Below are 17,075 nucleotides of genomic sequence, written 5' to 3'. Positions count from 1 at the left end.
TTTAAATGAAGTTTCTAATAAAAAGGCAATTCAAAAACGCATACAGATAGTAGCTACCTTCCAATGGAATTGGAAATGTGATCATGTGACTGTTTTTCTGTAACATTTCTGAAACATAAAAATCAGCAGACTAAAATATAAATAAATAAATCCTCCCCTCATCGTTTATGAAACCATGGCTGTTTGACCCTCCAGATGTTCCCATCATCTTTCAACATTGGCTGGGTGGCTATATATCATGTATTCCTGTGCATAGATATGGATTCTCCTGGTACAAAATATTTGCTGCCTCCTGATTTTTCTATCCTCAGACTACACTTTTAAGTCTTGAATAAGCAAGCAAATATATTTTGAACCATCTAGTGACCCTTGAGAAGTTTTTCCAGAAGACATCTAGATGCAGGTGCTTCATTCTGAAGATTATAAACAGGTCAAAGTTATGATGTCTTCACTATGGATGTAAATCTTCATTTGTTTCCTTTCAAAATACAGTAATAAATACATCCAAAAATTACTTTTCCACGAATGTCCAGTTGGCAACATTATTTATACTTAGTTGTAAACAGTAGATTGGCCCAAAAGGAAACAGCTCATATTTTTACTTCAAAATGTCCTCTATGAGGTAGGGAGTATTTCCACCACACTTTGAACAATTGGGTTCCAAAAGAGGGCTTTGTTCGGAACAGAAATTGAGCAGGAAGTTACTTCAGCTTACTTCTTGCTAGTATAAAAGGGCTCTTCTGGATCAGTAGTGGTCCAGGAAAGCCCAAAGCAGGAAAATACTGCCCTTATCCCCTAGGTGGCATTTGGGAGCAAAATAGTTGTGCTTTTTGCAGGTATGGGGTGGTGGTGATTATGCCCTCCAAGGGATTGATGCAGCCCCATAACTCTCCTACCCATGTTAGAGAGAGAAAGAGATGCTATCCATTGTTTGTGTGTGACATTACTTGATAGCATAGCATGGAGAGGACAGTTGATCTCATGATGTCTTTATATGGTCTGGCAACATATCAAAGAACATGAAGCAGCAAGTACTGTTTCTATGGAAGAATAGAAACAATAGACATCCTCAAGTATATGGGAGTTTGTTTCCAAAAGGCATCAAATCCAAAAAAAAATGTGAAAAAACGAGTTATAGGTGGCGACACATGGTTAGCTAGGAGTAGAATATTATGTACAGATTGAAATTATCAAAAGGTATTAAATCACTTCAGTACAGGGCTTGGAAAATTGCATTTTATAGCAAAAGAATGCAAATCTCCAGTACAATTTTTTGATCCCTGTAAAATTTGCTGAAGATTGATTTTGTACCTTTTGGAAACAAGCTCCATACATATAGGAACCAGTTTTCCTCTCCTTAGAGGCTCTTCTACATTTTGAGTGCAACAAGCTTAGGAAAGCCCTATGTACTCTAGAACCTACTTTAGCATAGACCTGGTGATGGAGAGGCCTCTAATTGAAAAAAAATATTCAGGTCTATAAATAAAAGCCATTGGTGAATAGAACATGTTTTGCATGCAGAAAATTCCAGGTTAGCTTTCTCCACAAGTCTAGATGGGAAGGAATGCTGTCCGAAACCCTGAAACGCTATTGTCCTCACCATGAAAACTACCGAGTTAAATGTCCCTGTGGTCTGCCTCATGAGGTAGCTTTATGTGTGCTTATAAAATTAACTAGCAAAACTGAGGAAAAAGCAAACTATTTACTGATTCACCTGGCAAGGAATCAGTGTCATGTGCCTAATCTCCTGACTCTACTTACGGTAGTACTTTGGCAACTGCAAACTTCTAAATTGCTTTGAAGGTTACTCTGCATAAAGTATGCTATAGCAATCCAACATAGACATTATTGGAGAATGAATCACTGAGACCAGGCCAGGTTCCTCCAGGAAAGGATGCAACAGGCATATAAGATATAGTTGGCAAGACACTCCACAGCTGATAAAAGAACAGTGTCAGGTCTAAGAGCATCCTCAGAACTGCAGCCTCTTGCTTTAGAGAGCTGCATACATGTATTTATATATTACTGTGGCATGGAAAATCCACTGCTTCTGAGTAAAATTAATATTCTGGAAATTGAGATCTTTTAGAAGAAAAGGCATCTGCCAAGAGCACTATTAATTCATACATTTGCCAATTTTTATAATAGCAGCTGTAATCTTTAAAAGCGACTGCAGATATTAGGTGATATTTAGCTTTAATGATGCAGAAAGTTTCATCTGTTATTTACTAAAAGCACAATAATTTGGGTTGCTGTTTGTATTCAGTTGACCTGTAGACTGTTTCACCATTTACTGTTCCATTGTGAAGTCCCCCATTCACTTGATTTGCATTCACGTCTTTAAATATTTTTATCGAATGTCCATGTGGTATGGTGAAAAGCACTTCTAACATATATACTATATCTTACAAGGCTGGACTATTTTGTATTAAATAGTCAAATTATATTTGAATTTTCGTTTCTGTGGGGTTCTAGTTGGGAAATCAATATTTAAGGAAACGCTCTAATATGTTCATATCCTTTTTCATACCAGGTATAGACTACTTGATAGCAGGACAAGAAGATATACGGACCAACAAGCTCCTCGTGAACATGAACAGCCTGGTGAAACCTTGGAAAACTCACTGGGGCAAAATCGTAGCTGACATGCTTCGAACTGGATGCAAATAGTATCTTCTTTTATGAACTTTACATGCTAGTACTATTGCAGTGAAAGGCCTAGTTAGTTTTCTGTCAATCAAAACATCCCTGGTTAAGGGGAATTTAAAAGAAAGACTCCCTTTACTTCTTCCCACTACGTGTTTTAGAAGGAAATCTATGAAATTACCCCCCCCCCCCCAGAGAACAATCCCCATCTTATACACACTCAAAGCTCTTCAGTACTGTATATCCTTTTGTATAAGTTGACCTCATGTATAAGGCAAGGGACAGTCTGGGGTTTCAAAATAGTTGATTTTTATACGACCCATTGATAAGCTGAGGGTCATTCCATTGAGAAAGGAAAGCACCAGTGTGGCCTGAATGAAAACAGTCTGAAGTGGGTCCCTGGGGAATGAGAGTGAGGGGAATGGGTGCTTTTTTTTTTTTCTTTTTTTTTTTTACTTTTAACTCTACTCTCAGAAGGGGACTGTTCCTTTTTTTTTTTTTTTTAAGAGTTCAGGTACAGTACTCACAGTGACCCATGGATAGGTAGGACTAGTTTTGGGGATAACTTTCTAAACTAAAATTATAGATTTATACATAAGTATACACAGTAGCTGGCTCTGTACATTTTCCACAGCTGAACTGATAGCTTCCCTCCGTGGTTTGCCAGAGCTTACACATATACCTAAAATGCACTTCATATACAGAGACTGCAATCTGACTTGGGTGCTTCCATGAACCAAACTGATATGACTCAACATGCAGAGGTGGCACTGAAGCATTCCCTTTTGTGAGGCTACTCTCTTGAAGTGGCCCTGAGGAATGAACTACAACTTTGCTAAGTTCCATGGGTAAAAAATACTCACAGGTTTCAAAGCTCACTGGACAAACTAGTTGAAATACTAGATCTAGCTTTTTTGGTTCCTTGAGTGTATATGTGTCCCCTTGGTGTTTGCACTGGAATGGGAGGATTCTGTAGATATATTTATGTTGTCTATGCTTGTATTTTGCCAGGGAAACGAACAGGCAGAGCCTGTGAGAGGATAGGGGAGGACGAGAGGGTTCCTAGCACTTAGGCCTCCAGGAATTCTGTGAGGTGGAAGGGCATGCCTGGGATCAGATCCTGCAGGCAGGAATTTCCAGGGACTTCCCTTTGCTTTTTGACACAGCTTTTAGGGAAAGGAGGTGGCTGGGTCTTAGTGGTAGGCCAGTTCCATTAGAGCCCATGGATTGGTCTTCTGTGGGGCTGTTGTTTCAAGATACATACTAGCTCAGCAATCCTGCCTATACAGGTGAGTCTACCTGCTCTTTTCAAGGATCTGCTCCCTAACTGCTTTTCCATTGTCATGCTTTGCACCAGCCAGCCTTCAGGAAGATTGCTGCTACAAAGGACTTTGTGGACCAGTGACATTTCCTTTGCCAGGCAAAAGGTACCATGAACCTATAAATTCTGTGTCTAAGTGGCAACTAGAACCTGGCTTGATCTGGGTTTGGTGCATTCAGCAAAGCACTTGAAAGACATTGTGATTAGCAAATGGGATGTATTAGACTGATGACTTCAGCTTGCATGATCCCTCACCAATTATTCTGCTAACTAGGAATTTTAGTCTGATAGCTGGAGGGCCACAACTGGGGTAGTCACATGGTTACTAAGACATCTGTTTCCAAGGTACTATCTGGTCCTCAAACTCTGCCCTATTACGAGTTAATTCATGTAAAGATTCATACTGCCACTTGGGCTGTCCACAGTTGCTTGCCTGCTCTAGGTATATACACGTTTGTAGAACAAATTACTCAAAGTGTGCATATAGTCTAATTGGGCCAAAAGCCTATGCAGAGAGAACAAGGCCATGAAGAAGTCTGAAGTGCAGACCTTCAGGAGGAACTGGTTACTGAGGCCCTTTCTAAACTACCATATAATCCACATTATCTGCTTTGAACTGGATTATCAGAGTTTGCATTGCCATATAATCTACTTCAAAGCAGATAATTAGGATTTTATATCGCAGTGTAGAAGGGGCCTGAGGCAATGCAGGTGAGCAAGCATTTTGGCCCCTTGTGCTGCCTGGGTGCCATAAGGCTTGCCCTACAGAAAAATTGGGAAGGGAGCCATTTATGGCTTTCCAGCAACTACTTAGGCTTTGTTATATGATAATGCAGAGGAAAGCAGATTAAAAATGTTCTTTTCACTGTGGTCTTTATCACACTCAACCTTTTCCATAAGATATAACTACTTGCAGTGTGAACCAGCCACAAGTGTTTATGAGGAGACCCAAGCATTGAGTGTACATGTACAATAGTTGGGCCTTAGTTATTTTCCTGCATGGCTCAAACTATATGGCCACCTTTTCTGGCTTGTAATGTGCTCACTTATGCAATAGGCACATTTAACAAACAAAAAAACCCCCAAAAAACCTGCTATGTGGAAAATATATCTTTTTTTTTCTTGTAAGAAAAAATCAGAATCAATTTTAATCCATTGTAAATACCTGACCAGTTTGTATTATGGATCTTCTATTAGAAACATGTACTCTCTTCCCCACCCCAGTTGTGCAGCAGTCAACCCATCTACATTAACCATACCTAGTACTTCAATTTAAATAGTGTCTTTATGGTGAGGTAGGCAATTTCCAGATGTTTTTGGACTGCAACTCCCTTGATCTCTCCTCATTGGCTGTGCTAACCAACCCGGATAATACATGTAGGAAAAACAAACTGAATGGCCACATTTGTCCACCTCTGCCATAAAGAAACACAAAACTGAGCATGGATGTTAGTCTCTAAGAAGGAGAAGAAGCTGTAGCAAGTAAAATAGGCTACCATTTTCTAGCTTCCAACAAGACATAATAGACATGGACCAAACTATTAAAATGTAGGAAGCTTTCATTCTATGCTAAGCAGCATCCATGAAAGACATGTGTTCACGATCTGCAATCAGAAAATGTGTACTTCTTACACATTATTTATTCTAAAACTTGTTTTGAATGCGAAATGGTCACTTGCCACCAACCTCAACTGAAAGCATGGAAATAAATGTAAATTATGGGAACCGTGTGTGATATACAAAAATTAACAACCTGTAACATAACAGGACAAGACTTTTTACATATTATTGGTCTTTTGTTTAGGATCTGATAGTGCATTTCAGATAATCTCTGAACAGGACAAATTTCTTAGCAATTACGTAAATTTTCATTAAAATGCTGGTTTGTTTGGACACATTATTGTAAACTCTACATTTATGTCAAATTGTAATGCTGGTTTCCCACATCAGGTAAAGAGCTAGATTGGCTACATATTGCTAGATCTAAAATATTTCATTTATATAAAGACATTTCTTACAAGCTCTGCTTTTGTACCTGCAGTTTTGTGGCTTCAAAGACGGGCAAGGGCAACTGATGTTTCTGTGTCATTTCTTCATTTCCAGAGCAAAATTTAATATACACAAATGATGTCAGGGATTTTGGGTTAGGATGTTCACATAGCACCATATAAAAGCTGGGCATCTGACCATTTGCTTTTGTCATATAATCAGTGTACACCACATTGAAATAAATGGTGAAAAATAAATTCTGTGGAACATAGATACTGAGTTGGAGCCAGTCTAAAGCATCCATTTAAGTGATCTCCACTAGTGTCCATGACTTCCCTCCCTTTTCTCTCCCAAGTCCCACAGCATTTACACCATTTAATTTTATCTGTTGCTCTTGTATGGCATTTTTCTCCCAGAGTGGGACCCAACGCAGCTTCAAAAGCTATTCATAATGAAATTAAAAGAGCAAACAGCAAAACATTGAAAAACATTTACAAGATTAAAAAGAATAAAATAACCTCATATAAAGCTCTCCTACCTATGTTTTTGTTGCCCCACAGGATGTCTCCAAAGTCCCTGGAGGCCGTACTATGTAATTTTTGAGGGGGTGAGAAATCATCTCAAAAATTGCACACAAAGCCAGAACTTGCTCTGTGAACCAATTTGATGCAATCCAAGGCTATCTTAACCATTTCCTATACCTACCTAGCCCTCTCCCAGAATAGGGCCAAGCTGAAAAAAGCTAAAAATTAAAGCAATTCAAAATGAAAGTCACTTCCAATTTTGATGTACTTTTCAGAATTTTGTTATCAGTGCAGTTCTTGTGTGCCTATAAGGAATACAAACTGGTTATCATCCCTGGTACACTTGCTGCCCTGATTGGAAAATTAGTACTAGGGTTGTGGTTGGTATTAATCAGAGTCTGGGTGATCTAGATTATAGTCCCCACTGAGCCATGAAATTTCCCATGTAGCCTTGAGCCACTCACAGACTGTTGTGAGGATACAAAGACAGCCATGTGTAGGAAGCACCTTGAATCCATCTGAGGAAACACAGGACATAAATGTTAACTAACATGCAGAGAAAAAAAGTGCCCACAGTTCAATAAAAGGTTAAATGACTGCGGTTAACTAGCATAGGATACAAGCTCATCATATTATTATAGTTAGCCTGAAAAAAGTAGGAGAGAAAACAGCAGAACACACCAGCCAAGCATTATACTGTTTCCTAATAACCAGGACGTTTTTATAAAGGTTCCAATCAAATAAATGCCCCTCCTAAGAAGTATCCTGTATTTTATCTGACTGCTTGAGACCAGATCTTATAGCTGTTTAGGCGCCGTTTTATCACTTCAGCACTTTTGGCATCTGTTTTGACTGCTCTTTATCCAAGCTGAGAGGCTTTTTCACACTCTTTTCTGTTAGAGGAGAATGTATTTCTAAATGCCTGCAATCCATTCCCAGGAGTGAACTGCTGACAGAGAACTGGTACTTCCACTCCACTTCATTAAATGAAAAGTGAACGCCAATGATCAGACAGCACTTAAGAAAGGGCATGGAAGAGACAGCCATGAAGCCCCTTTACGTCTTATTTAAACAGGCCACTGTCAATGCAGGAGACAACAACCAGCTGAAGAGACAAGAGCTCTAACATTACTAGCAGTGAGAACTCATTAACACCTTTGTATTTGTTTTAAGCTAGATGAGCAAGTGCCAAGGTAGAGCTCCCCAGAAAAATTAGGTGTTGATTGGATTTGATTTCAGAGTATAGCATGACTGCTAAAGGTTAGAATGTACCTTTGTCTGCTAAAAAGGGGTATATAAAGCATTAATACAGCAATTCATTTCCAGGATATAATTTTGGTTGTCATCTATTTCCAAGAACACAACAGCTCTACAAAAATGTTAAATGAATGAGAATACACAGAAATGCATATTATTTTCAACTGGTATAAGTTTAGACAGTCCACCCACCAAAACACTTTGCATAACTTGGAACAAAGCCATGTGTTGATGGCATCATGCAGTGGATCGTTTCGACTTATAAGAGAAACAAGCCTACAGTTATGGGATATCACTGAGCCTGGGGGGGGGGGGGGGGGTGAATGAACAAAGAACATATTGCCTTACATTCACAGAAGTAGAGGAAGACAACTGGATACAATCAAGTACATGTAACACTCTAGTAGTTTTTGCAGTGGATCAAAAACATTCCACAATTTCATACCTAAAAAGAAGAACATATGCACCTGAAAAAAGCCGCATGTAAGTCACTCGTTCATTTATCACCAACATTTAAAGCAATGCAATTCAAGGTAGAAAGGTTTTGCTTTTAATATACTGTACACTCAAGTTACAATTTCTATTCAGAAGCTGTTACTCCGGGTAACATTGTGATTCCTCTATTGAGGGCATCATTTTTAACAATCTGTCTAGAAAATGGACAGGCTTATACAAAGGCAATCCCACCAAACAGGGAATATTAAGATACACAGTGGTCAGTGTTTTTAACTACCAACTCAGTCATGTGAAGATCGATCAGCACACTTGGAGAAATCATTCTTAAATATTAATTTCACTCCCCTCTACACACATATGATCATTATTATAAATCAGTAGAATATGGAAAATATTATATGCTGTTGAAGCATGCAGACCGTGCAAATGAACTTTTGCACACATTCTTAACAGTTTCTGAATATTCCTGGTAGTTTTAAGGAAGCATTTGATGTCATTTTTAGCATAGAAGATATACAACAAAAATTAATTTGATTAATTTAACATTCTTTCTGGTAAAGATTTTTTCCCCTTCCATTGTGTGCTGGCACCATCTCTTTGTTTGCCTTGTTCTAGCCAAGCTGCAAACAATATGCTAGCAGAAGAAAATAATAGTTGGATCAGCACTGATATCAGCAAGTATTTTTTGCAATGGAAGTGCTTTGCAGTACCTGCTGCGGTTGTAGGGTTGGGGTGCATTTCTTTGCAGCAACTTATTTCACATGATACAGTGTATGGAACAAAAATAAAGGGCACTCTCAGGAATCAGAAGATGGAGAGAAGATTCTATGCATGTGTCTGTGTCTTTAAATACGGAAAGGAGACCACAGCCTCCATGCTGCTTCATTAGCTAGATCCCTTCTCTTCTTTGCCCACAACAGGAGTACTTTCTAAATCTTTACTCTGCTTTTCTTCTTTATTGTCATCATCATCATCATCTTCTTGAGGGTACAATTCCGGGTACTTCTGCATGCATTCTTGCATTGCACGAAACTGGTCCACACAATCAGATCCTTTTATTTCCTCCTTACTATAATGGAAACAGGAAAAGGCTGACTTGAATTGTTCCCCACAAGGACCACTAGCCATTCCACCGAGGCACGGACAATTCCAGTTGATATCTCCATTAGGCAGTATTAAACCTAGGAAGAAGAACAAAATCAGTAGGCTAATGGTAAGCAAAGCCATGTTAAAAAGACCATTGAATTCATCTCATTTGACTGAACTGTGTTGCAGATCAAATACAGTAAAGAACAAGGACAACTATTTTACAGTGTACTTTACAGTAAGATTCAATCTCTTAAGACAACCTGAGCAATTCTGTGTCTTGAAGGAACATATGTTCACAGGATGCTTGCTCTACATAAAGTACATTGCATCTAAATGCAACATGTCTTACAGATAACCTACGAAGAAACTTGCCAGATTGCCTAATATTAATTGGAAAAGTTGGCCTTCCTTTAAATTTTTTATTTTAAACCAAAGATGCAGTATAGATTAATACAGATATATACAGACAGGAAAGCTAACAGAAACTTGTGTGCTACTAAATTCCGCTGTCAACATTCCATGAATTATAATTATAGCTATCACTGTGTGCTAACCTACAGTAATTCTGCTTAATCTTCGCCACTTCTTCTTCAGATCTAACTTCAAAATAACAGCTTCTCCCTATTACTCACAAAGTCTTAAAATATATAAAGAGACTTAGAAAGTAAGTTGTTAAACAGTCCTTGTTGATGTTTTAAAGCCTTCAAGGGAAAGCTGCTTTTCTATTTGTTTAGCAAACCATACCTCCCAAGAAATGGAGCCTCATCTTATTATGATGCTTATAAGATTCTGCTTTACATTTTCCATGTTCATGGAACTGGCAAGACCACACCAAATAAAGTCACAAAGCAAACCTGAAGAGATGCCAAGGAAAAATGCTCAGTGCCGTAGGCCTACTTCACTTAAATGATGGCTCTGCCAATGATTCCCCCTCTGAGCCATAATATATCATCTTTCTTCCTTTTAAATGAGAACACAAAAATGGGGCAAAGTTGTCATCAGGGATCTCAACTGCAGGTCAGATAACACTGTCTGAATAACCGACAATTAAAGAAAACTGCGCTATTGGTTCAGGGAAGATATTCAAGGGCAAGGCAATGATTTCACAGGTGAACAGAAGGTCACTGAGTTTGGCACATCTAAAATACACTCAAAAGAACTGTGGCCTTCATTGTTTTCCATTCCAGGAGAAAACTAGTACTCTAAAATGATGGATACCTTAGTGGAACAGATTTTTTTTGTCTTGCTGAACGAATTACCATTTGATTTTTTTAAAAAAGGTATATATAATTGCAATGGAAATGTGAGTAGTTAAAATATTGAAAACCTTCATAACCATAAAAAGAACCCAAGTATTTCCTAAAACATCTGGAAAAAAATCTCAACCACTTCTTGCCAAGTTTTAATTCTAACTTCAAACATAAAATATACATTTTACATGACTAGGCATTGTGGATCACTTTGATAAATCTGGAAGTATTCTTCTAGTCTTCATACAAGAAACCTGGAAAACTAAATATACAATCCACCAGGAAACCTCCCAATACATGTCCCAGTGAAATGAGAGGGATGCTGAGCAAAAACACTAGCACTTGGTGTGCAATACTAGGGGTATTGTACACCAAGAACAAAGTAATGACTGGCTCCTTGTGACAAGACAGCTGAAACCAAAACTAAAGTACATTTATAGGGCTAATTTAAACCATTTCTTTTGTGCTTCTGTAAAACTAACTGACACTAGTTGGAAGCAAGTTATCTTTTTAAACAAAATTCTATTCACCTCTCCCTTCAATAAAACTGCTTTTCACCAAAGCAAAAAGAATGAACATGTAGGGAAGTCTTCAGCATAAACAATCCAATTCTAAAGTTTTTGACACTGCTCTCAAGGGGATACTGTCCAGCTCTTAGCCAATAATACATCTTTTCTCAGTTGACAGAGCAATGCAGTCCAAATATCCATTTGGAAAAAAGGAAATAAAGTGCATGAGCTATATTTCAGCAGTTGCAGAAACACTTCAAATAACTCATACTAAACCTAGGTGTGGAAGTGTATAGTACTACATGGCAACAATACAGGCCAAAGTAGCAAAAGGTGCTGACCAACAAAACATATACTTATTAGTTCAGAATATAAGTGTGATTTTATAAGCTGAAATTTGGAGACAAATCCCAGAATATATTAAGTTTTTATTATTATACTGTTTTAAAAATTGGGCTCTAAATGTAGAATACAGGCTCAACTGATGGTTTAGTATGGATTCAGACGGAATAAATATTTAAGGGATTTTTTCAAAAAAGTTTATTGGTTGTGTTTTCTGACCATCTGCTAGATAGGAAACTGGGACCCCCAGATCACTTGAGTATGAAATCTCAGATTTACATCATTTGTGATTTCAACAGACTGCTGTTTTCACATGAACAAGTGAGTTGGATCACTCGCTTCCATTATTATCGAGATGCTGTACTTGCATTAAAATATATTTATAGAGAGAGACAGAGAGAGATAAAATAACATATAGATGATAGATGGGAATAGTGTTCTCAGCGTGGGAATGCTGCCCTCTAGAGCCAAAGGATGTTTCACTGGCACATTTCTGACCTGATGTAAAGAAAACAAAGACTCCAAATTTAGAGATCACACAAAAGGGACTGCACAAAAGGGACCACTAACATTTTCCCATGAAACATGGACAGATGCATTTAATATATATAACACACTATTTTTTTTATAAATGAGAAAATCTCCCAGAAGCTTTTATGTGGATTTTTAAATAAATATGTTTCTGTCAAGGTTTCACATTGTGAATTACTTTTGCTTAGTGCTTCTACACTAGCCTACATTACAAAGGGGGTTCATATGGCAAATTTAGGGAAGCTCTGTTTCATAACATTTGCATGAGATTGCTTTTCAAACTCTGTCATATTAAACTTCCCTCCAGAAATAAAAGTTATTGAACTTTCCCTACATTAAAACATTTTCCTTTTCACATCAGCCAGAATACAGACAAGGACAAAAATGAGAGATCAGCTTCTCTCCCCCAGTTTTGAAATAAAAAACCAGTATCATCATTTGCAACAATTCATAAGAACACATGAAGCTGCTTTATTTAGTATCTAAACAACAATAAATCCATTTAGTCCAGGTTGGCAACATATTTCGCCAACCTTTTATGCAATCTTGCCATATCTGACACAGTGGCAGAAAAAAGACAGCGTTTCAGACTTTCAAAACAATTATGAAACTGTTTCTGGAAATAGAGTTCTATTTTAGAACAAAACAGACAGTCCTTCATTCTTTAAATCCAAAATTTCTAGCATACATTCTAGGCTAGTGTGGTCAATGCCAACTTGCTGTGGTTTTAGGTCTCAGGCAAATGATGTTTCTAGCCCTGCTTCTGGATCCTTTCACTGGGTTAAGCATCACATGCAAAGATTTTTGTTGTCCCCTATTTGTGCCAAAACTGGCCATCAGCCTTTAGAAAAGCCTTTAAAAATAGATGATGATGATGATGATAATAATAATAATAATATTCTTGCCCACCTCTCCTCATGGCTCGAGGCGGGTTACAACATTGTTAAAACATACATTTACCTAAACACATTCTTTAAAATACACATATTAAAACACATTTCCACAAAACACATATTAAAATACACAAATCACATATATCATAAAGAATAAACAAATAGAAAACTTTATTTAGCCACAACAGATGGTGTGTGCTTATGTGTAGGACACTTGATTAGAGCATATGTTTAAAAAAGGAATCCTGATAACTCCGAATGTTGGAAGGAGATAACTGCATTTAAATCTTAAGGTTACAATAAGAGCTGTAAAATACTGAAATACAGCCCTTTAAGGCAAAAAGAAATTAAAAGGGAATGTTCCTTCTTGATTTGTCAATCCTAAATTAAAAGCAAGATTATATAAGCTTAGAATATGTTCAATTAGGTTAAAAGTTTGCATTTATATGGTATCATCTTCATCCACTCCAAAACATTACTATGAGGCAACTACTAGCATTGAATTCTTGACCAAAAAACACTACAAGTTCAGTGAGTTTAAGAGACAAATACCAAATTCTGTTTCAAGTCACAATTCAAAGTGCTGTCATGATCTATAAAGTCCTATACCAACTGAGTTCAGATATCAAAAACAATTATCTGAAAAACTGTGAACCACCAAGAGATTTCAGACTTATGCCCCACCACTTTCTAAGGCAATTTTGGTATGAGCCTCCTTAGTAAAGGCTATTATGCTACAGAACATCCTTCTATGGGGAGATAAGGTGGCCCCATTTTGTTTAGAAAGATGTTTGGGCCATTAGCTCATTGCTAGACGGGTGTTTTAATTTGGCTGCAGTAATTTTTTTGTTCATTTGTTCTGTTTTAAAAAACTTTTAAACTGTTTCAATTCAAAGCTTTTTTTACTATGATTATTTTAGAGAGAAATTCTGGCTTGGGCTATTTTAGAGTTTAGAAAGTTGTTTTAGGTGGTTAATGGCTATTTTCATTGGACTGGATCCAGACTTAGTCATACAATTGGAGTTAACTGGAGAGACAAACTTTCCAGCCTGGAAGCTTATACCACAAAATTATCCTATGTGGTACATGAAAAGCAGAGTTTATTCAGACAGTGACTACAAACTGAATTTTCTTTTCTATTTTTTGTTACAAATGGCACCATAAGTTCCTGAACTGTAAGGAACCACTGTGGTTTCAGCCAATTTATGAACATGCAAAAAACCTCAATAAAAAAGAAGATACTGTCAACATCAGTAAAATAAAGATCTCCTCTTGGCCTTCATAATAACTTGAAGACATAAAAATGAACCTCTATGAAAAGAACTGGGAAAAGAAAAATCTTGTATTGCAAAATGTCTTATGAAAGTTTTCCTGTTACACAATATTTAGAAAAATCAGTTTTGGAATACATTAATACCTTAACTTGAACAATTTAGTCATCATTTTGAAATAAATTATCCCACAACTCAATTTTTTAATGTTTGAAAAACAAAAGAAGGGTTTTTGAGGGGAAAATAGTGAGGAAATATGTTTTGTGGGGCCTGGATCTTCACATCTCTTAATTTAATTAAGTCATTATTTATTTACTTACGAAATTTATACCCCTCCTTTCCACAGTCAAAAGCCCAAGGGTTGTTACAGCCAGTAAATACAATATAAAAATTAAAAACAAGTTAAAGGCATAAATATTAGCAAATGCTGTGAAACACTAAAACCTCACTAAAATACATTAAAATTACCTTCTGGTTTTTGTGGATCTGCTATTCAGTATAATTAAACCTGCTTCCAACCCATTAATTTTCAGGTTGGGGCTATTAATAGGTTAAAGTCAAAGCAATAACATGTGTGTTTATAATGTCAAGAAAGAAACTAACTGGATTGTTAATCAGATCTTGATTTCAATAAAGAAAGAAACCAAACACTAAAGGTCATGCTTAAAGGCACACTATTTTTATTTCTATATCACTTACCATGGTCTTCATAAGGATCATTGGGATCATCTGCTACCAATTCTGCGCTGCTTGGTGTTTCATGGTCCTCTTTGGTCACAAATATAATTCTGTCCTTTCCTGATAATTTAAATATACACAAACACGTTATATAGGGGTATTATGTTTGGAGAAAACTGGTAGTCAAAAACCAGTGCCCAATACAACCCTCTGAACAATTCTGTAAACAGATGATTTCCTGTTAGAAGTTAATGATTCTATTCTACTAGGCTCTGTGGTATTTCAGCCAAAGCTGGACAGGGGCCTGAGAATTATGTCTAATTAAAATGAACTGGAAAAGCTTCAAAAATTGAGGATCAACACTGGGGCAGATACAGAGCTGTATCTATATTTTTGAGCATCCACGTCATTATATTTACCATATTTTTAATCAAAACTTGTAATGAAAATCTAGGGAGAAATTGGTTGCATTTATGCTAGAGAGTAGCTTATTTTTGACAAACATTTTTTAAAAAATATGGTTCAAAACGGTTAGATTAATTAATCTCATTAGTCAACAAAGGCAGCACAAACAGTGCAGAGGTTATGGTGGCAACAGGGTAATATAACTTCCATTGTGAATCAATTTATTTTGATTGTATAATGTGAAGCTGGAACAAGCTGAATATGGTCACATGAAATAGCTATCCTGGGATGACTCTGCAACTGAGATTTTCTTAGGACACCCAGTCTGGCCCTAAAATGTTGCAATCCTGCATGAGCACTTCTGAGAAAAAAGGCTTCATCAAAAGTAATGTCTAACCCAAAGTAATCTGCCCAAAGACAACTGAAACATTTTTAAAGTAATAATAATCTTATAACAGCAGCATTCACTGCAATCATTTTACAGAAATAAATTCACTTAGTCCTGATTTAATTTTAGTCAAATGAGATAAATTAGAAAAAATGGTGGCTAAAAGAACAACAGGAATTAATGTTGGCCCTAGTCAATAAGAAGTTTATGTAATCTGAAATATTTTGTCAGTAGTACATTTCTCTTTGTTCTTTAATCGTATAAACTAATAGCAAAGACATCCTAAATCTTTCTGTTGCCAAGAATACAAATAACTTCAGAACAGGAATATCAGTGTTTTAGAGGAACCCTCAAGGTTTACAGAAACAGTTTTTGAAACTTTAGATTGTATTTGAAAATAGCAACCCACAATAGGGAAGACAGGATACTGAGGATGTCCACTAAAGATAGAATATGACTGCACAATGGAAAGTGGAAAATGGAAAACAGTATCCTGCAAGAAGGCACAGTCAGCTAATCTCAAGTTCACTAACTTCTGTGCCATTTTGTTCATTTTCACTCATGTAAATTATTATTCAAATTACAGTTCAACAACTGCTGCTACAGCATCCAGTAACACTTTACCACTAGGGGCTCTATAACCCAGGATCTGATCCCAGGTTTTCTGTTTATCTCAGATTATCTGGCAGTAGGGACTCATATAATCTAGTTTAAAGCAGATAACCTGGGATCAGATCCTGTGATATAGGGCCCGTCTGGAAGGGCCCTTGATGTCTCAAGTTCATAGCTCAGTTTAGGAAACAATCAATGAACCATAAACATATTCAAAACCCAATTAGACAATCTAAAGGCCTGTTCCTTATACAATAAGAATAGCCTACCAAGAATGAGAATTATGACATTTGAACTAAGTCTTAGGCCCCTTCTACACAGCTGTGTAAAACCCATCTGCGTTGAACTGAATTATATTACGTGCCTTAGGTAGCAATCCTGTGTTCAGAATTAATTGAGGCTTACATTAACTTGAATTTGCGTGACTGTTGGACAAATCTCTGCTCACCCCTCTGCTGTCCATCAAGGAAACTGCTTTTTAAAAAACTGATTAAAGGCTCTCCAATATACTAAAAATTATACAGTACAGAATAAAAAAGAAAAGAAAGCAGCACAGTTAAATACAAAGTAAAAAATATATAACTATGATGCCCAACCTTCTTTACAGAAGCTATACATGCCATACCGTATGTGAAATTTAACTTCTCAGCTAGCAAAAAAACCTCATGCATTTTCCCACCAATTCAAACCTTTCTGGCCTCTTCTACACTGCCATATAAAATTCAGATTATCTGCTTTGAACTGGATTATATGTGTAGACTCATATAACCCAGTTCAAAGCAGATAATGTGGATTATTGTTTTGATAATCCGAATTATACGCCAACTGCAATTTCAACTAAAGTTTTCTATTTTAACAGCTAGTTCCTTTTTGTTGGTATTATTTCCATTTTTTTTTTTGCATATGACAATCTT

The 17,075-nt window shown here is 36.8% G+C and overlaps 2 protein-coding genes across 2 annotated transcripts in view; one reads left to right on the top strand and one right to left on the bottom strand.

The window, feature by feature from the left end:
* Positions 1–8,055, top strand: part of LOC100561357 (netrin-4) — a 74,014-nt gene extending 65,959 nt beyond the window's left edge. Inside the window, exon 10 of the mRNA XM_008105306.3 lies at positions 2,534–8,055. Within this exon, the coding sequence (XP_008103513.1) occupies positions 2,534–2,670 (137 nt within the window). The 3' untranslated portion in view covers positions 2,671–8,055. The remainder of the gene's footprint in view (positions 1–2,533) is intronic.
* Positions 8,056–8,264: 209 nt separating this feature from the next.
* chchd4 (coiled-coil-helix-coiled-coil-helix domain containing 4) overlaps positions 8,265–17,075 on the bottom strand; it is a 12,290-nt gene continuing 3,479 nt past the window's right edge. The window contains exons 2-3 of the mRNA XM_003217737.4: positions 14,778–14,876; positions 8,265–9,374 (exon numbers count right to left, since the gene is read on the bottom strand). Coding sequence (XP_003217785.1) covers positions 9,079–9,374; positions 14,778–14,876 — 395 coding nt within the window. The 3' untranslated portion in view covers positions 8,265–9,078. The remainder of the gene's footprint in view (positions 9,375–14,777; positions 14,877–17,075) is intronic.

Source organism: Anolis carolinensis, chromosome 2, assembly GCF_035594765.1.
Source record: "Anolis carolinensis isolate JA03-04 chromosome 2, rAnoCar3.1.pri, whole genome shotgun sequence".
In the NCBI taxonomy this organism is placed as follows: Eukaryota; Metazoa; Chordata; class Lepidosauria; order Squamata; family Dactyloidae; genus Anolis; species Anolis carolinensis.
This window is presented reverse-complemented; position numbering and strand designations above follow the sequence as displayed.